General features: G+C 42.4%; 1 protein-coding gene across 5 annotated transcripts in view; it reads right to left on the reverse strand.

The window, feature by feature from the left end:
• The window catches only part of LOC310873283 (uncharacterized protein), an 87,798-nt gene that overhangs the window by 58,292 nt on the left and 1,708 nt on the right, over positions 1 to 27,798 (reverse strand). The window contains exons 2-23 of one of the 5 annotated variants that reach the window (XM_083785621.1): positions 26,911 to 27,760; positions 26,404 to 26,465; positions 25,079 to 25,129; positions 24,320 to 24,423; positions 23,578 to 23,621; positions 23,236 to 23,349; positions 22,211 to 22,336; positions 21,163 to 21,354; positions 19,533 to 19,657; positions 18,610 to 18,865; positions 17,182 to 17,487; positions 15,925 to 16,033; positions 15,530 to 15,546; positions 15,110 to 15,232; positions 14,867 to 14,998; positions 13,685 to 13,813; positions 13,292 to 13,422; positions 13,120 to 13,197; positions 12,706 to 12,961; positions 11,831 to 12,200; positions 10,366 to 10,481; positions 9,598 to 10,213 (exon numbers count right to left, since the gene is read on the reverse strand). In XM_083785621.1, the coding sequence (XP_083641747.1) occupies positions 10,172 to 10,213; positions 10,366 to 10,481; positions 11,831 to 12,200; positions 12,706 to 12,961; positions 13,120 to 13,197; positions 13,292 to 13,422; positions 13,685 to 13,813; positions 14,867 to 14,998; positions 15,110 to 15,232; positions 15,530 to 15,546; positions 15,925 to 16,033; positions 17,182 to 17,487; positions 18,610 to 18,865; positions 19,533 to 19,657; positions 21,163 to 21,354; positions 22,211 to 22,336; positions 23,236 to 23,349; positions 23,578 to 23,621; positions 24,320 to 24,423; positions 25,079 to 25,129; positions 26,404 to 26,465; positions 26,911 to 27,567 (3,540 nt within the window). In that variant the 5' untranslated portion in view covers positions 27,568 to 27,760 and the 3' untranslated portion in view covers positions 9,598 to 10,171. Of the gene's footprint in view, positions 1 to 9,597; positions 10,214 to 10,365; positions 10,482 to 11,830; positions 12,201 to 12,705; positions 12,962 to 13,119; positions 13,204 to 13,291; positions 13,423 to 13,684; positions 13,814 to 14,866; positions 14,999 to 15,109; positions 15,233 to 15,529; positions 15,547 to 15,924; positions 16,034 to 17,181; positions 17,488 to 18,609; positions 18,866 to 19,532; positions 19,658 to 21,162; positions 21,355 to 22,210; positions 22,337 to 23,235; positions 23,350 to 23,577; positions 23,622 to 24,319; positions 24,424 to 25,078; positions 25,130 to 26,403; positions 26,466 to 26,910; positions 27,761 to 27,798 lie in introns of those variants that run through there. The other 4 variants (XM_083785620.1, XM_083785624.1, XM_083785623.1 and 1 more) reach the window with 4 other exon arrangements.

Raw genomic sequence — 27,798 nt, forward strand, 5'->3', positions numbered from 1 at the left:
ATCAATCCCTGCTGCTTTTCCGGGTTTCAACTTTCCCATTGCAGTTTCAAGTTCTTCTAGGTCGAAGGGTTTGGTTTGAGGACTGGCTGATTGTGGTTGGTCTGATACCACTGTGCGATGGTATTCTATGTGGGTCGGTGGCGGTGTTGGTTACGACTGTTGGCCACCAGTTGTGACCAACACCGCCACCGACCCACAGGAGAATACCATCACACAGTGGTATCAGACCAACCTCAATCAGCCAGCCCTCAAACCAAACCCTTCGACCTAGAAGAACTCGAAACTGCAATGGGAAAGTTGAAACCCGGAAAAGCAGCAGGGATTGATGACATACAGGCAGAAATGATACAGCACCTGGGACCTAACGCAAAGACCTGGCTCGTGGGGATACTGAATAAATGCATGGCACAGAAAACCATCCCTTCTGTCTGGAGAAAGGCCAAAGTGGTTGCAATCCCCAAACCTGGCAAAGACCCATCACCCCCAAAGAGCTACCGACCCATTTCCCTCCTCTGCATCACCTACAAGAGAGGCTGCTACTCCAACGCCTCATACCACTCACAGACACCAAGCTGACTAAAGACCAAGCTGGTTTCCGTCCTGGCCGCTCCTGTGCTGGACAGAGCTCAACCTCACCCAACACATGGAGGATGGGTTTGAGGGAAAACAAATAACTGGAGCAGCATTCAGAGATCTCTCTGCTGCCTATGACAGTGTCCAACACCGCACAATGGTCGGGAAAAGCCTCCTCAACAACAGGCGCTTCTATGTCCAGTTAAATGACCAGAGGAGTAAATGGAAAGCCCAAAAGAACGGCCTACCACAAGGTAGCCTGCTCGTCCCCTCCTTTTCAATATCTACACAAACGTCCAGCCACTACCCAAAGTAGTAGTACTGGAATGAAATGATAGAACACCTCACACACACATAGTTTCCTTTCGTGGCTGTTTACATTTGAGGGTCGCCGGTCCTCTCGAACGGAACAGTTTAACGTCATGCCCAGGACGAAAAGATATAGAGAACACCAACATGACAAATAACAGCAGGAAGGCATGAGCCACAATCCACCGTCTTGGCAAAGACCACACCACCCATAATTCACAACGGTCACAGCAAACTCTGTTGCATCACAACTGGTGTAGGTATTGGATGGAGCCCGCACATCACAGGTGTAAAAAAAAACGTTCTGTATTGAAATACTGACAACGTTTCGATCTATTTGATCTTCATCAGGTCATGTGTACACAAAACATACACTTTTATACTAAGGGAGTGCCCCCATCAACCAATCAAAACACCACATTTTGGTGCCCCTCCCATCACTGCAGGTGTGACACGTCAACCCTGAGTGAGTATGTGGGGACCCAGACATATTGATGTAAATATAGTCTGTTCAGAAATGTTAGTGCCTCTCATAGAGCTTGTAGGTGATGCAGAGGAAGGAAATGGGTCGGTAGCTCTTCGGGGATAATGGGTCTTTGCCAGGTTTAGGGATTGCAACCACTTTGGCCTTTCTCCAGACAGAAGGGATGGTTTTCTGTGCCATGCACGTGTTCAGCATCCCCACAAGCCAGGTCTTTGCGCTAGGTCCCAGGTGCTGTATCATTTCTTCCAGCATGTCATCAATCCCTGCTGCTTTTCCGGGTTTCAACTTTCCCATTGCAGTTTCAAGTTCTTCTAGGTCGAAGGGTTTGGTTTGAGGACTGGCTGATTGTGGTTGGTCTGATACCACTGTGCGATGGTATTCTATGTGGGTCGGTGGCGGTGTTGGTTACGACTGTTGGCCACCAGTTGTGACCAACACCGCCACCGACCCACAGGAGAATACCATCACACAGTGGTATCAGACCAACCTCAATCAGCCAGCCCTCAAACCAAACCCTTCGACCTAGAAGAACTCGAAACTGCAATGGGAAAGTTGAAACCCGGAAAAGCAGCAGGGATTGATGACATACAGGCAGAAATGATACAGCACCTGGGACCTAACGCAAAGACCTGGCTCGTGGGGATACTGAATAAATGCATGGCACAGAAAACCATCCCTTCTGTCTGGAGAAAGGCCAAAGTGGTTGCAATCCCCAAACCTGGCAAAGACCCATCACCCCCAAAGAGCTACCGACCCATTTCCCTCCTCTGCATCACCTACAAGAGAGGCTGCTACTCCAACGCCTCATACCACTCACAGACACCAAGCTGACTAAATACCAAGCTGGTTTCCGTCCTGGCCGCTCCTGTGCTGGACAGAGCTCAACCTCACCCAACACATGGAGGATGGGTTTGAGGGAAAACAAATAACTGGAGCAGCATTCAGAGATCTCTCTGCTGCCTATGACACTGTCCAACACCGCACAATGGTCGGGAAAAGCCTCCTCAACAACAGGCGCTTCTATGTCCAGTTAAATGACCAGAGGAGTAAATGGAAAGCCCAAAAGAACGGCCTACCACAAGGTAGCCTGCTCGTCCCCTCCTTTTCAATATCTACACAAACGTCCAGCCACTACCCAAAGTAGTAGTACTGGAATGAAATGATAGAACACCTCACACACACATAGTTTCCTTTCGTGGCTGTTTACATTCGAGGGTCGCCGGTCCTCTCGAACGGAACAGTTTAACGTCATGCCCAGGACGAAAAGATATAGAGAACACCAACATGACAAATAACAGCAGGAAGGCATGGGCCACAATCCACCGTCTTGGGGGGAAAAAAATAGCTGATCAATAAGCCCCAAACGCGTTGCACTGTGACCCGTTTTGAGCTTGTACATCGGCTATTTTTGCTACAACAGCAATATGCAACGTGGCCCTCTGGAGTGAGAGTGGAAATAGTGGAAATATAGTCTCCATCGTCAAAGTTGCCCACCCCCATTCTAAACACTACAACATGCAGAGGAGAAGTCATAACAGAACCATCTAAACACTACAACATGCAGAGGAGAAGTCATAGCAGAACCACCTAAACACTACAGCATGCAGAGGAGAAGTCATAACAGAACCATCTAAACACTACAGCATGCAGAGGAGAAGTCATAACAGAACCATCTAAATACTACAACATGCAGAGGAGAAGTCATAACAGAACCATCAAAATACTACAGCATGCAGAGGAGAAGGCATAACAGAACCATCTAAACACTACAGCATGCAGAGGGGAAGTCATAACAGAACCATCTAAATACTACAGCATGCAGAGGAGAAGTCATAACAGAACCATCTAAACACTACAACATGCAGAGGGGAAGTCATAACAGAACCATCTAAATACTACGACATGCAGTCATAACAGAACCATCTAAACACTACAGCATGCAGAGGAGAAGTCATAACAGAACCATCTAAACAATACAACATGCAGAGGGGAAGTCATAACAGAACCATCTAAATACTACAACATGCAGTCATAACAGAACCATCTAAACAATACAGCATGCAGAGGAGAAGTCATAACAGAACCATCTAAACACTACAACATGCAGAGGAGAAGTCATAACAGAACCATCTAAACACTACAGCATGCAGAGGAGAAGTCATAACAGAACCATCTAAACACTACAGCATGCAGAGGAGAAGTCATAACAGAACCATCTAAACACTACAACATGCAGAGGAGAAGTCATAACAGAACCATCTAAACACTACAACATGCAGAGGAGAAGTCATAACAGAACCATCTAAACACTACAGCATGCAGAAGAGAAGTCATAACAGAACCATCTAAACACTACAACATGCAGAGGAGAAGTCATAACAGAACCATCTAAACACTACAGCATGCAGAGGAGAAGTCATAACAGAACCATCTAAACACTACAGCATGCAGAGAAGTCATAACAGAACCATCTAAACACTACAGCATGCAGAGTAGAAGTCATAACAGAACCATCTAATCACTACAGCATGCAGAGGGGAAGTCATAACAGAACTATCTAAACACTACAGCATGCAGAGGAGAAGTCATAACAGAACCATCTAAACACTACAGCATGCAGAGGAGAAGTCATAACAGAACCATCTAAACACTACAGCATGCAGAGGGGAAGTCATAACAGAACCATCTAAACACTACAACATGCAGAGGAGAAGTCATAACAGAACCATCTAAATACTACAACATGCAGTCATAACAGAACCATCTAAACACTACAGCATGCAGTCATAACAGAACCATCTAAACACTACTCTGTTCACCTCTAGTCGGTTATTTATTCAGCCACGGACCACCATTTGAGGCCATTTAGCCTCTCAGACCCATTTGAGCCACTGACCACCATTGTGAGCATAGAGTATATTATGAATAGAGAAAAGGCACCCAGAGGAAACCCTGAGGCCAAATGGACATAGTGGCCGAATGAAGGTATTGCAGCCTGGCCCCAAACACATGAACGCGCTGGTCCGTTGACTATCATTGTGCACGTTCACGACGGCAGCACGCTAGCTAGCTAACGAACACGCTAGTTCGTTAGCTAGCTAGCGTGCTGCCGTCGTGAACCAGAATGCTCTGTTCCTACTGTGTTGTGTTCATATATGTTACTAACTACATTATAAAACCGTGATCCAGTAGCCCAATGGATACCGTCGATGCTATGTGAACAACCGGGCCCGGGTTCACTTCCCAGTCGATGACCGAGTTTATTTTCTTCTTAACAAACAGTTTGTTTGCATCAAGTCGAGGTCCTTTATTCATTCGGTATCTGAGCCACGGGACCACCATTTTTAGGCTCAAATACTGAATGAATAATGGACCTCGACGAGAAAAGCTAAAACAATTGTGTTAGTTTGGTAAGAAATTAAGCTAAACTCTCAGTCCTCGATGGGGACTCGAACCCGGGCCCTGGCCGTTGTCTACTAGGCGCCGACGGTAACCATTGGGCTACTGGAACACGGTTTTACAGAGTGGCACGAACATAACATATAAACATCACAACAAAGTTATCATATAAAGTGATCACAGATGTTTGAACAACAACAACGTTAAGTATTAAATAACATTTAACGTACCTGCTTGCTGCGGACACGACGACGCCACGGCGGACATGGTGACGTGGCAAAATCAAAACAACACTGAGCAAAACCCCCCTCCACGCGTCTCTTCCGTATTTGAGGGGTTGGCGTCACTTCCTTCCGGGTGTGACGTGAGGCCACGCCCGCGAGTCTTTGTTTTTCTTGTAGTCATATATTATTGTAGTCCTCCTACGTTACATCCGGGTCCCGTCCGCTTCTATAGCTACATATTATTATGATTCTGAACGCGTGAATCTTTTTATTTTTTACAATAACGTTATTTTTCAGACGGGTTACGTCACGGCTTAAATAGTCAATACAGACATGAGTCCCTTTCCTGGCAGCGTCCTCAGTGGTCTAGCGGTCTAGACGCCCGACTTCTTAATACAACTTTATAGAACTTCACGGGTTCAAACCCCTTTGATGTTTTTCTCAATCATTGATTCACAATATACCAGAATGCACGTTTAATCATAATACATAAAGCAGACAGCCCTGTGATTAAACCTTCAGCATTACATTACACTGCAACCCCACTGTGGCTAATACCTTTTTATTCACAATGCCAAGTTATTGTACTCCTAATAATATATCATGGTGTTAGTCTAGCTCTGGTTTGATTGATTGATTTAAATATTTTATTAATAGTTTGTAGAATTACAGTACATTTCAAGCACAAACTCAATACAAAGACTGTTAACAGTGAGTGGACGACCCAATTAAGCATTACACTTGTTTAAGAGGGTCCACATTGTTCAATTCATCAAAAGTCCACATTGTTCAATTCATCAAAAAACAACATTATTACAAACCTACATTATGTGGGATCCTTTAGCTTACAAACGGAGTGACATTTCTGGCCACAACGTGGGTGTCGCTGGGCTGTGGCGCTGCCAACTGACTTTTGTGTTTCCCTCTGCTTCATGATCACCTTTTAGTTCCTTTATTACAGCGAATCAAAGGTGTGTGAAATACTCTGTAATTAATGACTTGCTGACTATCTCGCGATTTTAGCCTGGATTTAGTGTTCACGCCACATAGGCTATACATTGAAGACCACATAGGCTATAGCCTACATGAAGACCCGACTCCAGCAGCAGAACTGACAGGTAGGCTACAGTACCAAAAAAAAGCCCTATCTTGACCACAGAAACGCCCCTAAAAGACACGGTATCCTACCGTCGGTATACGTGTAACATAGTGTGTATATACAAATTGGCAGATTTTATTTTTTATTTTGCACGTCACTTTCTGACTTTCCAAAGGAAACGTTTTAATGCCTTATTGCTGTGTTGTTGGTGATTTGTGGATTCGTTTTTAGATCAATCAGGGATCTGTTAATAACTTAATACTGTACTGCAGTCTGCAGTTGTTCCCAAATCCACATTTGTTGAGCCCCCATTAGACCCCCATTAGACACTATACTTGATATGTATCAAACAAATTTGGCTAATAATAAATTAATTAACATAATTTCAAACGTTAAACCATTTAAACTTCTTCACCTGAACTGAACCAGCTCGGTGAAATAACTCAGTACTCAAAACATGTTAATTGATATCAATTTTATTTATAACTGCCAATGTCATGTAAATGTACAATGCACAAAATGTATGTCACCATAACCAAACATGTATTTCTACTTGATAAACCTTATTTATTGGAAGACGGAGCACTTGCAGCATAGATTTTGAGTCTATAATTTTGTTCTAAATACCTGCAAATTGACAAATTGTACATAACTCCTGTACTGGACGCTTTATCGTATAAAGTAAAGAAAATAAAGAACCAGACCACGTGATTAGACAAAAAGTCTCTGCAAGCTGATAAAAAATAATTAAAAAAAACAGTTTCTTACCCAAACTTACAAGTGAAACTTCAGTAGTATTTAACCCATTCTGACCTGAGATCAGATTCATACGAGGTTTCCACATGGACACACACTGGTCTGATTAACCCATTCTGACCTGAGATCAGATTCATACGAGGTTTCCACATGGACACACACTGGTCTGATTAACACGGTTCTGAATGTGAAAATCTGACATAACATTTCTATGTTCCGCATCTAGAGCCATACTGTAAAATAGATTCCAGCCTCACAAGAACTATGCATACATTTCACCTGGGCTGGTGGTGATTCACATTAAATGCCGGCAAAGCCATCCATCCTTTAATCACTTGAAACATGTGAAATTACAAATGTTCAAAAACAGCCTCACAATGCTGTGTTGTGAGATTGTAGATCAGCCATTTTTACAATTGAACATTGTTGTGCGACTAAGTGTATATATTATGTAGGACTTAAGAGGTTAATTACAAAATGATGTAACAATAACTGAACGACTTCTACAAACATCTGTCAAAGGCGTCACAAACTAGAAAATTCGCAATTTAAAAAAATTGCAGAGTGTGGTTGCCGCAGTGGCTTACATATGCCCCTCCCACTAGTATTGCCAGCCAATTACAATTTCAAGTCACGCCTTAGATCATGCGTAAGTAATTCGGAGGGGATTTAACCCCCAAAATTCATGTTTTTGCGACAAACGGTTACATTTCTCGCATTTGCGGCGCCCCCTATGGATGAAAATAGAATTGCTTTTAGAACTTGGTTGATTGAACCACCCCGGACATGTGATTGAAATGTGGGATGGATTGGACATTCCGTTCGTGATTTATGGCATTTTTTGTGATATAGGCCCCTCCTACTAACTTCGGAAGACGATTACGGCCGAACGATACGCACTTTAAAAATTCTGCAGTTCAGTTTTAATTGGATGGGTCCAGAGATCACGTGTGCCGATTTCTGTGAGATTTGGACAAAATCTGTAGGAGGAAAAGCAAAAAGTGTGTTTTGGACAAAATTCAAAATGGCGGAAAATCTATCATGGCGGAAATGGGCGTGGCGGAGATGCGTCATGACCAAAGGAATCCAGGGAAAAAATAATTTTGATTTTACGACCTACGGTTCAAGAGTTATAAGCCAAAAGGTAAAGTGGGCTGTTATAGCGCCACCATGAGGCCGACCGATAAAATTGTAGGGTTAAATAATTTTAGGGATAATGTTGAATTATCCCTAAAAGTTTTGTAACTATAGTGATTACAGTCTCCGAGGAACAAATACTTGAATGTGAATTTTTGCCTTTTCCCATTCATGTCAATGGGGAAATTTAATTCACTAATAAATTCATATCAATTAAACTATACAACATTTCTCTTAACAAAATACAAGCACACGATTCCCGATTTTTCCGGTCAATTTGACATATGGCTCAAGTGCGTACAGCGTACAGTGTGGGAGGTATAAAGCGTCAAAATAAAGACTACTCCAGTGAAATAATAAAGTGTCACAGTTACAAGAGTCTGGTTGCCCATTCGGGCAACCACACTAATGACACTCACCCATGGACCAGCTGAGTGTTGTCCATGTGAGGAGACAGAGAGGCATGGACCGAAATGGACATTTCATTCAGACCGTCTTGAGGACTAATTGAATTCTGCCTTAATAATAATCTGGGCTGGCTATTAATCACATCATGAACACGCCATATGATTGCGCCCAAGGCAGTGCTCAATTCGTCTATAGGCCTACTTTGCATTTCATAATACGCGAAAATAGGTTGTTTTTTTAGCTGTAATATACATAATACATAACATTACAAACATACATACATAATACATTATATATTATACATATTCTCAGTCATTATGTCACCACAGAATGTGTAGCCTACCACACAGCTAAGATACAATTTATTTGGTCAAATATATAAAATTCTGTTAAAGAAAAGAAAACTGGCCCATTAGCACTAGTTTGCAGTCATGAAACTTTAAAGGACCACTTCACAACTTTTCAACCTATCTTCATATAATAGGTCCTCACTAATAAGCATGAAGAAATGGCGCAATGTTTTTCTACTCAGTCTGTGTCTCATAGGAGGGCTGTGGGCAGTTCAGAAACCGTCCTCCAGTGACATCAATGGGGAATACAAGCTAATAGAAACGGCAGGCTTTCTAGTCCTGAAAAGTTGCAATGCAAAAATAGAAGCCATCGTTCTCACGATAATGAAAATCTAAAAAAGAATTGTTTAAAAAAAATCTGCCTAATGATGTCACTGGAGGACATTTCTAAACTGCCCACAGCCCTCCTATGAGACACAGACTGAGTAGAAAAACATTGTGCCATTTTATCATGATTATTATTGAGGACCTATTACGAAGATAGGTTGAAAAGTGGTGAAGTGGTCCTTTAACATGTGTGTTCTGTTCATTGAGTTTCCTTTGTCATGTAAATAAAGTAATTTAGGCCAGAAGTAACCATCTCACGGGTGGGGGTAAATGGTAAATGGTAAATGGTGCATTTATATAGCGCCTTTATCCAAGGCGCTTTACATAGATTGTGCATTGCATTCACCCATTCATACACCGATTGCGGCGGAAGCCATGCAAGGTACCAACCAGCACATCGGGAGCAATTGGGGGTTCAGTGTCTTTCCCAAGGACACTTCGACATGTAGACAGGAGGAGCCGGGATTCGAACCGCCGACCCATGGATCATTGGACAACCTGCTCTACCTCTTGAGCCACAGTCGGGGTGGGACAAATAAGTGTTCAAATGCAGATTTTAGTAAGCTTACTTTTCAGTAGGCAACTAAACTTGGTACAGCTTGTAAGGAATGAGCAACAAACGTTTTGGGGGTACAACCCAGACGTTGCTCATTCCACGGACACCTGGTCCTTACAAGCTGTACCTTGTTGTGAAGGTGACTAATCAACGATTACAATGAAATAAAATACAATACCAATTGGTATTAAGTGGAGAAATAATGGACCAAAGTTAAGTTTCTGAACTTTTTGTGCAGAGTTTATTTATAAAACGGTCTAACCACTGGCGGCTCCACAAACTCTTGGCTTGAACAACAAAGTAGTTAATGTCAACATGTGACTCAAGATTACCTAACCACTTTATAGTTGAAATTACAAATATTAAATCTTTTGCTGGAATATCCATTTTTGAAAGTTAGAATAGGACTTTAAAAAAAAAAGCAAGTCAATGATAAGGAAAAAGATGGTGACATGCAGCTACTGTCAGTTCTTAAAAACAAAATTAAGATAAAATTGGTACATGAACTAAACTACAATCAAAACATGAAGAATGTAGTGTATATTAATACTACTCCGTCTTCTTCCCTTTCTTGTTCTTCTCCAGGTGTTTCTGAAAAACAAAGTCAATTAAACTCATTAAAGTGGACTATTTAACCAACCTACAGTTGAACAATAATTTTCCTACATCAACTAGGAAAATATGTGCATCTCAGGATCAAGGCAAAAACAGAGTGGCTTGTCAGTTATTTGTGACATCTTTACCTTCAACTTGTCATAATGAGTCTGGCTGCTGCAGTGTATCTTCTTGGCCGTTTCCTCATTGGAGTAAAATAGGAAACACAATCTGCAGTAATAACCCATCTTCACAAACTCCAAACCTAAAAACAGATACAAAGTGTCAACTATACATCTAACAATTGTAATCTTGTGTACACACGGTTATGGAACCCAAGTCAATAGCTATGTCATGCCAAGCCCGCCCACTGCACCGCCGTCCTACCCACTGCACTCACACGGCAGTGACGTCATGTACTTACCCTCTGCGTCGTTCCACCGCTATCTCCTCATGTTGCGCCGGCCGCCGAGCCTCAACAGCACTCGCGGACCAATGCTCATTGCACTGCCACCAAAGTCGCCTCGCTTCCACATTCATGCCGCCAATGCATTTCTATTTCCCTAACGGCCAGATTCCCGGAAACGCTTGCCCCCGCGGTAGTCAGCTGCGAAGGTGGAGCTTAATTTCCATCCACCAGCTGTCTAAAATAACGAAAAAGAAGCTGGCCGACAGAGAAAACGTCCGCGGCTCTCTGGTAAGTGTGGCAACACCCACACACGGGCCACGGAACACTGTTGCCACGTCTATTCAAACAACCCCGCAAATCCTGACTTTCTACAGCCTACTTACACGCACTACCACTCGCTTACAATACGCGGACCTGGCAACACTACATCCCCTCTTTCCATTGGCTCCGCCACCACCACGTGCCCGACGGGTTTCCATGTTACCTTGCGCACTTCCTACAACACCACCAGAAGTGACACACTACACACACACACACACTCTCTGTATCGTTCCAATTTCAGTTCGTATTGGTTTGCTCCCAATCTTCTCTGTATCGTTCCAAATTCTAATGTCTGACCGTCTGAGCGTCCAGTGCACGTATCATACATGGTCACTAGGTGGAGCAATGGCACATCACATGTGCACATCAGAATAATAATCCATGTAATAATAATAATAACACCAATAACAACAATTATATCAACAGTACAGTACAGTGCAATACAAGGAGTACAGTACAGTAGTACAGTACAAAGGAGAACATAACAGTGCAATACAAAGGAGTACAGTACAGAGGAGAGCAACACAGCACAGTACAGTACACTGCAGTACAAAGGACTACAGCACAGTAGTGACCACAGTACAGTACAGTACAGCATACTGTTCCTGCTAGGTTGCCACATTTCCGGCTTCCAAGCAACTTGGAATATAGAAACATTGTGCCTGGCCATGCTCGCTTTCATACTAAAATACACAAAACCAAACAGGGCCACTCAGCCAGCTTTCCAAGCAAATGCGTATATGAAAACATCATGGGTTTGCTTTTCCAAGTAAAAAAAAGCAAAGAAAAAAAGCATCACCCTCTCGTTATTGCCGTCTTCCCATTTGCGACACGTGGCGCTAGGATGAGCGGGCTGAAGGCTAGATTCTCTAGTCTAGACTCACCAACAGGGTTGTTTTCATCATAGGGGTCAAGGGGCAAAGAGGCTGGAGCTGGTTTGGTATGTACTGGTGTGGTGGCATCATTTTGAACTGGTGCAATAGCATCCACCTGTACTGGTGTGGCAGCTACAGTCTGTTCTGGTGTGGTGGCATCATTTTGAACTGGTGCAATAGCATCCACCTGTACTGGTGTGGCGACGTCGGTCTGTTCTGGTGTGGTGGCATCAGCAGGTATTGGTGCTGTGGCATCAGTCTGTTCTGCTGTGGTTGCATCAGTCTGTTCTGCTGTGGGTGTCTGGTTCTCCCCAGAATCCATACTGTGGTTCTGATGACTCAGACTGGTACAGACCTCTTCCTCCTCCTGTTTCACCACCTGCAAACAAACAAACATCCATCCACCAATCAGTTCAGTACCAACCACTGTTCTGCTTGGGCAGAAGGTGCACAATACATCCAGTCTTTTACAGAAGAAAATGTGGAGCTGCCCAGTGGAACCAGTGTTCTACTGGTGGGCGCTGAGCAGCTCCAAAAGGGCACCCGAGTCGTAACGATTAATAGTGTTCATACACTCCTGCGTCAAAGGCAAAGCAAATGTATTCATATACAAGACAGATTTCCCTCAATATCTACCCGAAACGTTTTCTCCCCCAGAAATCAGTGGAACTTATTTTCATGGTCTGTAGTTAATTATACAAACTTCAAAGTACAGTTTGCTTGACCACAAATGTAAAGAATGTTATATTTAGATAAGATTAGACATTTGCTAGGTTTGACGTTTACCTGGTATCTCAGTTACTTTGATATCGGTTTTAAAATACCAGGATAAGTACTACAGTGGTTTTTATTATTAGCTTTCATACAGTCATGTTTTAACTTACACCAGAGCCGAGTTGTTCCGAGTCACTGTTTATGACAGTCGAGTCAGGATTAGCATTGACCTCTTTCTGCTCTTCTGTGCTCTCTTCTTCCTTCACCTCCTCGTCCTGCGCTCCCTTCATCTCCACCTCTGATTTCAGCTCTTCTTCCTGTCCTTTACCCTCATCCTCTTTTTTGTCTTCATCTGGTGTCTTCTCCTCCCTGCAGGGTTTCTTTGTTGGGGGTTCATCAGTGTCATCTGAGACGTTGAACGATGCTCTGAAACAGCAGTAACTAGATTATCCACATCATGTGTGCAATTGTGTAATGTTGGGTCTTCCTCTGTAATGTATTTTTGTTGTCATTGATGTTTTATGTGTGGCTGTAGCTGGGGTGAAAGCCCAAGACAAATTTCCCTTGTGGACAATAAAGTTTACCTTGACCTTGACCTGGAACGGCTGTCTCTCTTTTTGCTGTCTCTGTCTCTGACTTCAGTAGGCCGTTTCCCCATTGCCCTGTGGCTTCAAGACAGACAATGTTCCGTCAGGATTTGTCAAAATTCAACAGCATTTAATTCCAATTCCCAACCCACAGGTCATAACAACTCACCCATGTTTCAGCTGTTTGTACTTCCTGCTGACGTAGACCGTCAGTCGTTTCCCATGGAGTTTTGGTGGATTGATTTTACACTTGTCGGCCATCTTCTCTGCAACTTCTGGATTTTCCATCTCTACAAAACACTAAATAAATAATATAGAACATGATAATGTTAACAAGTGAATTCATAAATGCTTGTCAATATATTAATTAAAAGAACCATGTGTCAATGACATTTTTCCAACCAGCACTTTGTGATAAGTCGACCCTCACAAAAGTAATTCACTTGTGGCAAATGAGTATTGAAACAAATATTCAATACAATATGCATATACATTCTAGTTGTAGCAGAATACTAGCAGTAATACTAGAGCTAGTGGTAGTATGACTAGTTCAAAGACATACTTCTCTCTTGATTCTGTTGAGAAAATACTTCTTGACTTTTCCAAAAGTTTCAGCAATCTTCAGAATGGCCTCGTCTGTGAATTTTGTGTCTGGAAGCTGACCCAGGTACACCACCCGGCTGGCACCACACTGTAAAATAACCAAATGCAATAGAATACATTGCTCAGTATAAAACCGGTTTCAACAATAATAGACTAGAGCTGATAGTAGGAAGTCGTCAGGTCAGGTGGGAGAGGGCAGTTTGTAGTTTATGTATGGCTATGGCGTTGTCTGTGGCATTGGTTTTTTCGGTACGCAAATTTCTGAGAGTAGAGAGCAACCTGCTACTGATCAGATCTTTTTACATGTTTCTCGGAGGCTTTGCTCACTTATGAGACAGTGCTATAGGTCACCAGAGCCAGTTAACTTGCTTTTTTCCAGCACTGGAATTAGTCTAGCTCATCTGAAACAAGAGGGACCTCTACTCAAGGACACTTCAGCACTGGTCAGAGTGCACGGTTTAAAGGTAGCAATAGTGCGTAAGGCGTTCCAATGACTTGCTGCTTCAGCACTACCTTTTCCAAATATGCAGATTTGGCTGTTTTGTTTTCACAACTAAGTGTATAAAAGGCCCTCTTTCTCTACTCCTCAATCCCCGATACCAAAGCGGTGACCGGTGACTGCTGTCCTAAGCGGCTAATTGTCCTCCCCCTTACCGACGGTATCGGCAGCGCATCGCATGAAACGAACACCTAACAGTTCAAAAACATCTCCTCCTCACGGAACCTATTATCTTAAACGTATTAAACAAATTCCAAGTTAACTGACAATAGATTGCCGAGCCAAACTTCAAGCCGCTCCACCACAACCACGCCTCCCCAAGCCGTGAGTTAACGTTATTGCTGCATGAGCCTCCGTGTTTATAATGATCAACTTTTAATTTCATATTACACCATATGCACTGTAGGCCTAGAACTTCGGTCGCCAGAACAGCACAGGTGGAAAAAAGAAAAGAAATGTATATATATATAATAATTTATTTACAGCGGTATGGCGATATTGCCGTTATTGCACCCTGCTCTATAAGCGGCGTTTCTAAAAGTGCTGTTTTATCCATGGACAGCGGAGACAGATGAGAGCAGAGAGACAGACTATAGGATGTGGTTAGGTCAGGTGGGATTTAAACAGATCAAAAGCACTTACCTTTATAGTTGGATAGGTCTGAGAATGACTGATCTTCACATGTTTATCACACACTGCAGCCTGAATGTTGCCTGCGTTGTAGAACTTAACCATGGCCTTGGCCTCCTCCTCCGTGCCAAACTGAATGTAAGCCTGGAGTCACAGTAGAAACAACACCAACACAATTGTAGTGCGATTGTGATGTAATTCTGATCTAAAAATCTGATCCCTACTATTGGTCGATTGTAATATCAATGTCTGTACCTCAGGCCGCAGGTCTAGAACCAGATGTTTGACCACCTTGCCAAAGGGTTTGGCCAGCCGCAGTATTTGATCGAGAAAACCGTAACCTTTCCTGAAGCCTCCAACGTTCACTACACGCATCCCCTGCAACAAGACACCACACCATAAACCACACACAAACACCATGACAACAACAGACACGTTAAAATAAGACGCAAACACCATGACAATGACAACACACAAACGTTAAAACAAGACACAAATGCCACAACAGGTAGTGGAGTATACTTAGTGTTAAATAGCTCCATATTCTCATAGCAAACATTGCTATAGATCGTCGCAGTCCCGCACCACAGACAACATCACAACAAACACTTTTAGATACTGTGGCAACACACAGTCTCGAAAAACTCAAGAGACAGTGCTCAAACAGGTACATACCCCTTTCCTTGTGTTGTCTGTAGAGGAACACACACACACACACACACACACACACACACACGTAAGTTGAAGTGCTAATAAAAATCCACTGTAACTTTGCCTCTAGTGTACAGTCAACATACATGTATATGTTGTATTCTATACCATTAGTTGACTACTACAGGAACGGTCCTATTCTACTCTTTAAGTCCATGGTGCTACTGCACATTCCTCTCAGAATCTCTGGAGTAGAATCTCTGTAGTATCTACCACTGTGTCCAATTCTATTATATTCTTTACATAATCTATTCTAGTGGATTCTAAACAACAATATTCTATTATCTGGTAACAGTTAAATGTTGCAACTTGCAAGGTAGCATGGGAGGAACAGAGTTGAATGGAATCCAGTAAATTACCAATGTAGTCATCATCGGACAGGCTTTTGTTTTCCTCTACGTCCTCATCCATCAACTCATCCAGTGTCACAAAGTCATCCATGTTGTCTGGAAAGTCCTCCATTGCGTCCTGTTACACATACAGTAAGAGCAAGTAAAAACGATGCTGCCTTTCCTCTCCTGTTACTTAACTTACATTTATTTATTCAATTATTGTTTATTTATTTACACTCTATTCTTAGTACTTTTAATTGTCTGTTTAATTTATTTGTATCAATATGCAATCATTGCTACTGATTATTGATTGTCTAATATTTAGAAATTTGTATTCAGATGATTATCATAAAAAAAACCCACACAATTGTAAACTTTTAATTTCCCCAATACAAAATATGAAAAATAATTACTATAAAGTATACTCTTGGACTTTCTGTGAATATTATATCTTTATGAGCCCTATGGATTGACATGAAATCCCAAGTGTTTACGTAAGATCAAATGTGAAGCATGGAGGAACAATGCTATAAAATAACTTCAAAGGTATTATATGCATTTAAGGTGGTTGCACACTGGGCGCGTTTTTCGGAAAACCCGATGGGAGAAACGCCGCAAAAAATCCGAAAAACGCGCTCTGTGTGTAGGTACTGTGACGGCTATATGGAGAACATCACTGTTACTTTTCTATTTTTGTTTGTTCTTGAACCTTATGTTATTCATCTGGTTAATGGTAGCTTTGCATTTCACTATTCTGTTTTAAGCTCATTGTATCGTAATTAGGGATGGAGCCCGAAAATCCCGAAAATCGGGTCCATTACAAACCTGGTTCGGCATTTTTCGAGACCCGAGTATTGATAAGCTTTTGGCTTATCGAGCCTCTAATCGGGTATAGCCGGGTAGACGTCATGGGCCGCTCGCTATATAATAAGGGCAGGTTGACAGGAGGGGGTAGCGCATCTGTCACACATGTCTTGGCTCGATAAGCCTGCTCGATAAGGTGATCGTTATCAATAAGAATTAACGAGCTCCACCCCTAATCATAATACTGTAGTTTGAAGAGACAGCAGGAATAAGGGAAAAGGGCACGATTTAGGCTGGGAGAGGGCAAGAGTGTGCTGTTGGCTTTTACCGGTAGTTTCGTTTTTTGTGTCTGTTTTTTTGTCATTTATCATTTCCTGTTTTATACCTTATACTTATATATTAATGTTATACTCCAATATAGAGTATTACATTACATTTAGAATGTCCCAAGTGAAGGACAGAGAAAAGACAAGGCAGTACCATGTCGTCAGGCATTTCTCCCTCGTTTATCTGGGAGTCTTCTGGGTTGGCGGACGTCTTGTCTCCACCGTCTATGCTCTCTGCCTTTTCTGACGGACCAGCCTCTGGCTCTGCCTCCTTCTCCTGTGCCTCATCTCCGTCCCCCTCCCCGTTTGTTGCTGTGGTGACAACAGGGTCACCATCAGGATGTTGCTGGGCTTCTTCAGGGTTTTGGAGTTCCACGTCTTGTTCCGTCTTCTCCTCCTCTTCACACTCCTGCTTTTCCTCTTCTCCTTGCTCTTCCTCTCCCTCCACCACACCAGATACCTGACACATGATCAACCATAATCAAAATAAAATACAATTAGCCCTTCGCTAAGTCCCTCCCCAACCCGTCCTTGTCCAATAGGCAATTTCTCCATATAAATAATCGATCATTTCAGTAGCAAGAGCATCAAGAGGGCTTACGTGAGTGGGCCAATAAGAGCTTATGTGGGGGGCCAATAAGGGGTTATGTGGGGGGCCAATAAGTGCCATTGGCCCTTCAAGACGAACATTTGACAAGTAATGATAATTCCACTATCATAATTAATTATACTTTTAATGTGCTGGCTGCCATCAGTCAGTTTTAGTTTCAGACTAATGAGAAAGTATTGCTTATTTTACTGTCCAATGACATAAATGGAAAAAGAACCACCGCTCATCTGCTAAAAAAAACTTAAGAGGTGCTGGAGCCATAAAGGGAACATGAGAAAAAAATAAAGGGAAGCTCTGCACATAATCAATGTATTTATTTGCCTGAAGGTGGTCAGTAGACCGAAAGCTTGCTAAATAAATACATCGATTGTGCGCAGATCTGAGTGTGCGGAGCTTTCCTTTATTTTTTTCTCACTGTCCAATGACATGAAATGGCACAAGGGACGGACCCCACAAAAAGACCACCCCCAAAAATCGGCCAATGCACACGTGCCCTTTTCTGGGGTTTGAGCACCTGCCCCCTCAGTGCTCTCTGCACGGCCCTGATCTAATCGCGCCGCTCTAACCATGCAGCTTTAGACTACGGTCATTAGTATTATTGCCATCACCTGGGTGGGTCAGTCGAGTAACTTTAACACTGACAGCTGAGGTGACGAAAGCTTGTCCTGCATAGCAACAGTTGCTAAGTTTAGCGAAGGGCTAATTCGACATAAAACAGTATACTGTATAAAGAGAATAATAAGAGGGACGATGAATTATGATTCTGTCCCTATCGGTACATAACTCAGACGGCGCAGGTGACTTCGCAACGCTCTGCACAGCGACCCGCTCACCTAAGCTCGCTCCGCGGTGCCTCAAGTCACCTTCAAACGGCATGCCTCCATTGGTATAAACGAGTGCACCTTTTCCAATCTGACTGGTTTTCAATTTCCAATCACACACACACACACACACACACACACACACACACACCTCCTCATCTCCAGACTTGGTCTCCTCTTTATCAGCAGATGACTTGGTCTCCGCTCTCTTCTTCACATCCCTCTCTACAGGTGACTTGGTCTCCTCTCTCTTCTTCACATCCCTGTCCCGCTCCCGCCTCCTGGAGCTAGATTTGGAGGACTTGGACGAGGACCTGTTCCCAGGGGAGGACGACCTCCTGTTTCCAGGGGAGTTGTTGGAGGAGGTGTTCTTCATCCCTCGGTTGTCTCTGACCTTTTTGTCCGTACTTCAACAGAGAAAGAACGGCAATTAATGCATTATTATAACTATGTTTCTAACACATCATAGACATGGTATGCCTAGAAATAGCAGATAGCATTTCTGTTGGCTTAGATAACATTTGACACAGACTTATAGCATGTTATGTAGACAGCACTATAATTGTATTGTATATAGTCATAGCACGCCATAGTACATATGTATAGCATAGTAGTGAATATGTATAGTTTATTATGTATAGTGTATGTATAGTTTCATCATATAGATATTCCACTGTTACCTTCTTAGCTTACGCATGTTTCATGATAAATGCTTTTATGTGATGTATTCCCATGCTTTTGTTCTTGCTTAAATGTAAGTCGCTCTGGATTAAGAGCGTCTGCTAAATGCCTAAATTGTAAATTGTAAATGATTACCATAACATGCGCGTGCAGACTTCAGTGGTAGGGTATTGTTTTAAAAATGTCAGTGTCAAATTGCAGACCGGTGATTCCCTTTAATGTTTTGATTATTACACTTGCATTCTCCATTTGAGTCGTTTATATACTTCATGTTTTCTTTCTTTTTCACCCCCCCACCCCGTCATCCTATGGGCTGAATTCTACCATTTCTGGAGTCTGCATTTTGACACTCCTGTGCAAGGGAATTACTAGGTAGTATAAATGAGGTCTTACTTTAGAGTTTTGTACTTGGTGCAGATGTTGAGTCTGATTGGTTGGCCGTTAATGGTGAGCGGGTTGAGGGTGTAGTATTTCACCAACATCTCTGCGTCTTCAGGAGAACCTAACTGAACAAATGCCTGCACACGCACACAAAATATCAGTTGAACAGAAACAAGTCGGCCGACTCTGGCAGAAAATATGGTCTTAATACGGTAGTTACCATTTAACTCATACAATATAACTTAACTCATGCCATGCGTTATCAAAAAGGGGCACACCCAGATAATGAATTATTATTGAATTTGCCACTGCATATTTGTATATGAAGTGTGTTTATTGAACACAAAGACAATAAACAAAAACAAACAAGAAAAGAAAACAGCTCAGACACAACATTATTGTAAAAATAAATAAATGAAATGTACAAAAACAAAGCAAAAACTAGATAAAGTCTCCACCAGGGCAGGTCAGGTTGTGGCCTCCTGGTGACGCTATATTGTGTTTAGGATCCAAAATGACTGCAGCACCAGGGGGGGGTGGGGTGGAGTTGATAGGTAGGGCCGAGAAAGGCCCTTATTGGATGGTTTGAGGCATTTTGATCCAAAAATGTGTTTAGCAAAATTCCACCTGTTGGTGGCGCCATAACAGGCCAATCTGAAAGGGTGGGATATATTCATCAGCCTAATAGGAAAGTCTGTGAAAGATTTCACGTAAATTGTACGCTGCGTTCATGATTTGAGGCTTTTTGTTCAAAACGGTCCAATCCTGCAAGGATGGAATATGAATTATCGGACAGCTCGGTCTTGAGCACATGACTATAGAGCCACTTTCAAAATGACCAGCTCAACAAGATCTACCCACCAAATAATATTATCCCGTTGCTGAAATTTGTTTAAAAATGTACCTGAGGGGGCTGATGGAATAGCGTCGCTGGCGTTACATACAGTACAGCAAGACATAAGACAAACAGAAATGGAATGGGGAAATGGAGGGGAGAATGGAATTGGTAGGGTGTTTTTTTGTTTGTAACTTTGTAATGCTACTGACGTTTTGTGCACAACAATCTTGAAAACAAAGTATTGCATTGTGGGTTTGAGCTGACAAGTCACCTTAATTCAAGTGTCAAGTCCTATTTAAATTAAATATAATTATTTATTATTATTATTATAATTAGGACCATGCCATGCTGTGGCATGGCACAGCCTTTGTGATCTAGTGGTAGATCACGAGCTACCTTTTGGGCACCCCTGGTTTACAGTATGTGCTAAAAGAGTGACTTTGAGAGCTGTTTCCCCGTTACAAGTCAATGAGCGACTGTTTTTATTTCTTAAATTGCTAATAAACAACACAACGGAGCGAAATAACTCATGGAATGGACTAGTTTGCCCATAATAAGGTAAGAAAACAACCCAAACCTCTCAAATTAATTTAATTTAAAGTAAACCATCATTAGTATCAGGAGCAGTGGGCAGCACCCCAGGGAGCAGTTAGGGGTCAAGTGTCTTGCTCAGGGACTCAAAGCGGGGCCAGGATGAGAACCAGGGACCTTCTGATTCCCTCTCTACCAACTCAACCACGGCCAGTGAGTGACAGTTTCCAGCAGCAGCTAGCAAAATACTATGTTCAAAGGAGAAACCTTTACCTCGTTTGATAGAAACAGATGTTTCTCCACGGTTCCGAAATTCCCAGCGATGGTCAACAGCTCCATCTTCTTCTCCTCCTCTCTGGGCACGTTGGAGAAAAACACCACCTGACTGCCACTGCCAGCACCTATAATTTGCTTCTTTCTTTGGAGAACCACCAGAGGCTTAGCACTAGCAGTCTGACCAGCTTTCTGTTGGGAGAAGGTAAAACATTATTCAAGTTAGATTGTTCCATTTGAATACATTTACAAAAGGCACCTGGAGCTTTAACCAATTCTGACCGGGCACCCATTTTGGTGTCGGCATCGTGTCGTGCTTTAGCTATTGAAAAATAGCAGATCTACAAGCTCATATCGCGCCACAGAGTGGCGCGATACGAGCTTGTACGTAGGTCTGCTATTTTTTGAAAAAAACCGAAGAGCGACTGACATTTTTTAGAATCTGATCTCAGGTCAGAATGGGTTCGTCAGACCAGCGTGTGTCCGGCGGAAACCTCGTGTGAATCTGATCTCAGGTCAGAATGGGTTAATGCACAATTCTGCATCACTGCAGCCTGTGCTTTAACATTCCTATTGTAATTTTGTGGCTGCCCCTGCTGACTAGTGAAACTAGTCTGTACACAATGTTGCATTTAATGTTATTGAACAGATATTCGTGGAATTTACACATTATGCTGCAGTTATTGTCAGTGTAGGAGTTTATTTAACCAATTAAGCCGTATGTACTTAATTGCAAATAGCAAAAATAGCTGATGCGTTGTGAGCTATATTTTTTTAAACTCTAATTTTATGTTTGCCAGGGTTAACATGATTAACATAATGCTAAGGCCTGGGCCGTGGCTCAGCGGTCCAGGCACCTTGGCTGGTTACCCAGTCTGGCAGTGTGCCGCGGGTTCGACTCCCGACTTTACTGCACGTCTTCCCCCCCCATCTCTCTCCCCATTTCCTGTCAGCCTACTGTCTGTCCCCTCATAACAAATATAAAATAAAGGCAAAAGCCAAAAAAAAACCCATTAAAAAAAAACATAATGCTAATCAACATCAGTACCTCAATCACCATCAGGTCCTTGGACAGGTAGAAATGTACTGGTTGGTTGCACATCGAAGCTCGGTTTTGCTGGTAGTACTGGACCATATCTTGTGCCTGCTGGTGGGTGTCCATCTCCAGAAAAGCCTAGGGGAAACACCACAAACATCTTTTTTTTTGCCTCATGCTAGCACTTTCCCTTTTCTATATTTGTAAGTTTAGTTACCGGTAATTGTATTGTTTTTATACTGTGCTATATAAATAAATACTAAAAATACTAAATAGTTGAAAATAGTTCAAGTCTTATGTTGTGAGCTTAAAGACTGACTATTTTCACTATGAATATAGGTGTGACTTAATCATTTGACTTGCCCATTGGTATAATAAAATTGCTTTACTTTAGACGGATCACTCTGTTAAGCGAATGAGCTTGTAGATGACAATCAGGGTCAGCTGACCTTTGACTGGCATGCATGGCTTCCATAACCTGACGCTGCCAGATCCAAGAAGCTTGCTACACAAATTTGTTTCACGGCAGCGTCAGGTTATGGCTTCCATGCTCCTGCCTAAAGGTAACTCTGTTTTTAAAACAAAGATGGAAAACTTCATAAAAGTGTGACTAAATACAATCTAACCTTCTGAACAGTAAAATCTACAGCATGTGCGTCCCTTTTCCTAATACTGACAGCTAAGTGCTGCTGTCCATGTCATGTTTTGCATTGCTCTTATTTGTAGAATAATAAAAATACTATTGTTCACGTTGTTGAGTGTCTCACTGCAGAAATGCAAGACAGTGCCCTTTTTTAATTGATTATTGCAAAAAATGACAGTTTTGCATGTTTTACTACCAACAAATATGATTGCAAATAATCTTATGTACTAGGATTTCTTTTTGAAAATACTGGCAATAGTGCAGACCAATGGAACAAATCATACCGACATGCTGGCTGCCTGAAATAGTTAGACAAATATATACATTTTCAACTACTTCCGCAAAAATTCACATAAATGTTTAACTTCTAGCTGCTATGGTCTCAGTGTTGTACCTTGTTCTTGAGAACCAGATTTTCTCGGAGGATTCCAAAGGGTTCTGCCAATTGGAACAAGGTTGTGTTGTTCAGCGGTTTCCTGTCATATTTTGCAACCACAACTCTGCTTCTCTGAGGAACAGATAGATGTTACATATTAACCACATTCATCTGGTTTAACCAAAGGTACGTGGAGGTACAGTAAAGTGCAGTACAGAGTACAGCAAACTACAGTAGAGAAGTCAGTATAGTTCAGTACATTAGAGATAGTAGAGGTGTCAGTTCAGTACGGAGAAGAATAGAGAACAGTAGAGTAAAAAGCAAATATGAACAACTACTAAGTTAAAGTTAAAGAATTACCTTGACTTGTCCAGGGAGAGATCTGTTGTTTCCAGCGTTTCCACCTAACACAAGACATTCACATTAACTTGTTTCTTCCAATTAGTTATTAGCCTACTGATATGTTGCCACTCTTGCGATATTTAGGCTTTGTATGTTCATGTTGATCTTTTATTTTATTCTTTGACACATTTATTTTTCTTTGCTCTCCCTCTTTTGCCCCCCTTTTCCTGGGGGAGGGGCGCTTGCTCTAAAACAAATTCACCCACAGATTTACACCTGTAAATGATAAAACCTGTGCAATAAAACCGATTCTGATTCCTTGTTTCGCAAACAGTTGGGATATATTCAACTGATATCTTATTGGGTAAATATTAGCTGTGATTACACTTGAATATTGATTCAAATTCATGCCAGTCAAAAATCTATCATACTTCTTTGGTGAATATGTGCACCTAACCCATTCTGACCGGGCACCCATTTTGGTGTTGGCATCATGTTATGCTTTAGCTATTGAAAAATAGCAGATCTACAAGCTCATATCGCGCCACCGAGTGGCGCGATACGAGCTTGTAGGTCTGCTATTTATTTATTTTATCGAAGAACGACTGACATTTTTAGAATCTGATCTCAGGTCAGAATGGGTTCGTCAGACCAGCGTGTGTCCAGTGGAAACCTCGTATGAATCTGATCTCAGGTCAGAATGGGTTAAAGAATACATGACCTTTGGGACACATTCTTGGCCTTAGCCCATTTCTCTTACCCCAGCCAGAGCCCATGCGTCCCGATTGCTGTCCTCCCCCCATGGGAGCTTGTCCGAGCAGTCCAGGGGAGAGGTTTGGGGTGTTCGCCATACGAAGATTCCCACTGAGACAGAAGAAGAAGAAGACATTAACCATCAGTGAGTCAGCAAATACTATTATTTAACATACTGAGTGACGAAAGTGGTATGGTGCTTCGGTGCCGGTGATTTCAGGCTATTGCACTATGACACGCGTCCGCTTTTGGCTTCCGTCTTGGATGGTAAAGCATCAATGCCAGCGAGCGAAAATGAGGTCCAAATTAATTAATCGGGACGAGTAAACCTGTCACGCTGTGGACCCCCAAAATACTTTGGCCATGTTTGATCTGATGAAGGTTCATCTTGGCATTTGCCTAGATGGACTTTCTTCACTTTTATTCATTTGATTATAATTATTATTACCTTAGTCCTTTTAATTATTATTTTCCTTCTGATGTAGGCACACATTGAGATTTTATTCAAATTTAAACTCTGTTACAAGTAAAATATATAATAATTATTATTATTATCTCAAGTGCCGGTGATAAAAGTCAAACCTATATATATTTTTTTAATTAATTTATATAATCGTATTTTTGCCTAGATCCATCGACTTACCAACAAATGCTAAAATGTTACATGCCAAATTAATTTAACTGGGCTTTTAACCTCCAGAAAAGTTCAAGTAAAAAAATGAAAACTGCAACCAAGTGAATGCTTGCCATTATTAATTACGTTCACCTTCTTGCTGGTGCCATGCCTGGGTCCATGCCTGGGTCCCAGTCAGGGTACCTAAAAAGAACATTAATGTAATTTCCATAGTCATTAATCATGCATTTCAATGATATTATGTTGCAACACATGCTTAATTAAAATGACCAGAGAATGAATTTTACTTGGGCTCTGATTTATACTTAAAATGGCAGATCGTGTAGACATTAGAACTGTCGTTTTAATCATCATATTGCACACCAAAAGCTTGTAGTGATGCAAATAGAGCACCGAAGTCTGATGTCAATATCGGTAGAGGGCGCAAAGTCCACAGGTTCATGTACTTTAATATTTGCATTGTAATCCCCATAGGGGGATTTTAGATCGCTCATATAAGAACTGTGTTTGAAAAATAAACAAATCATCCCGGCCGACCCCAGGCGGTGGCGTAACTGTCTGGGCACCCGACTGGTAATCCAGTCGCAGTGTGCCGCGGGTACGACTCCCGAGTCCGACACGGCCTTTACTGTCTTCCCCCATCTCTCTCCCGTTTCCTGTCAGCCTACTGTCTGTCCCTTCAAAAAACCAATAAAAAGGCGTAAGCCGCAAAAAATATCTTAAAATAAAAATAAATAAATAAATAATCAACTGACTGAGAGAAAACACTATTGAATTTGTTACTGCTGCTGAATTAGTACAATTTTCGCTAGAAACAGACTGTATGAAATATGACTGACTGACTGTCGTAAACAATACAGAGACACCTCCTCGACAAAATCGCAGAGACAGTTTGTTTACTTTTGGACCACAATTCTTATGAGAGACGATTTTAAGATGACCCCATGCCATAGATAAAAACTTCCATGAATCAGGGGATGAGCGAGTGACGTCAGGACTTAGGCGCTCTATAGCCTGCATGCTTAGACTCACTAAATCGAGAAAGGACGCAATCGTGGCACCCTCCAGGGATCCTAGAATGCAATACTGTACTCAGTACTGTACTCTGAATTGAGGACAGAAAATTGAGGATGCCACAAGCGATTAGCCGGATTGGACTCGAGGATAAAAAGTGAGGACAGAAAAGTCAATGTGATGATGTATGATGATAAGAGTGCCCCCCAGGGCCCTACTTCACACGGGTGTGATTTTTACTATAACAACATGCCCAAAATAGGGACGCTGGTCGGGTTAGTGGTTACAGGTCTGTTCTTGGCAGCAAGACCAATACCGCCTTAAAACATAGTAAAAAGATAAATGTGTGAGAGCAACTATGGTTAATGACAATATGCAGGAAACATCAGCTGTGTGTTTTGGAGACGAGCTCCTTGATGTCAGGGTGGAGGTGAATGACTTACATTTGAAGCAGTTGTCTGCGGTTCTCAGCATGGCGTAAACCACTAGTGTGTTGATTCCACTCCTGGAGGACACAAACAGAAGCTTGCTGAACAGCTTAACTTGTAAGAGGACTGAACCTTTGGATATGAATTAAATATGACTATTTACTGACTATTTACTTCACTATTCATTATAATTCAACTTCAAGTATTGTCTGTACATGTGCACGAAATTCAAGACATTTGGATGGCCGATCCTTCTGAAACTACAAAGACTCCATTATGAATAGTATTTGTTCTGTAAGTCTTTAAGAAATGTAAGACATACAGAATACAAAAAGACTAAGAAAAATATAAGCCAATTATAGATGGATCCAGTCAATAGAAAACAACAGCAAGCATGTCTGTCATGGAGATGGTACATGAATGAGATCCATCCAGTGTAAGGACTGGAGCCAATGAACCAACATTTTATGAGTTAAATCCCACAGAAAGAGGAAAAGGGGATGAAGTTGGAGTTGTACTCACCATGTTGGAATGCACATCAAAGTCACAAAGAGAGCAGACATGAGGGAACATGGTGGGTGTGACTCCCAAGAAGTCCTGCACTTTTCCTTGGGATGGCGAACCCATCCTCCGCTGCATAAAGACGGAGTCGGAGGACGACGTCATCCCCATGCCGCCATAAGAATCACGGGAAAGCTCAGAGTATGCAGGCCTCTCCCTGGTGTTGTAGTCCAAGTCGTAGCTGTGGGCAGCCGATGAAGAGACACTTGACATCGAACCGTAGCCAAAGTCGGCCGCAGAGGAGGGTTGTGGACGAGCACGTTGTTGAGCCATGCCCATGGAGGGAACGCCTGCCATCCCCCCGCCCCCCTTCCGACTCTTCAGCTGCATCAAGATGCCGGGCAGTGTCTCCACGCTGATGTCCTCCTCTGGGATCTGAGCCAGTGCATCCAGGTCAGCAGGAGAAAGACCCAAGCTTGCAAACAGCTTCATGGTGTTGCCAATGTGGCTGCCACCGCCGCTACGCCGGGGCAGCTGGGAGCCACGGTCTTGGTTTTCACCCCCTCTCATTGCTCGATTTTGGGGAGCTGAGCTGAAGTTCAAGGTCTCAGCAGCGGCCAGTAGGCCCCGCCCCACGGCAAAGCCCTTCTGGCCATCTCCTGGGTTCCTCTGGGACATGATGGCAAAGATGCTCGCTCTCTGGATTCAAAAACACTGATGTCTCAAGTTCCAGAATAAATTGTTTTTGTTTTGTTTTTTGTATTACTTAAGGATTGAGTCTGGTAAGATTTTTTTCCTATACAGTCAGGTTACATTTGAAAAGTGGGAGAACACAGCATCCTCTTGTTCTTCAGGGAATGCTTGATCTCAGCTGAAACACAACCAGGAAGGGAATCTTGAGATAGCCTC

This window comes from Protomyctophum parallelum, assembly GCF_964188405.1.
Source record: "Protomyctophum parallelum genome assembly, chromosome: 16".
Classification (NCBI taxonomy): domain Eukaryota; kingdom Metazoa; phylum Chordata; class Actinopteri; order Myctophiformes; family Myctophidae; genus Protomyctophum; species Protomyctophum parallelum.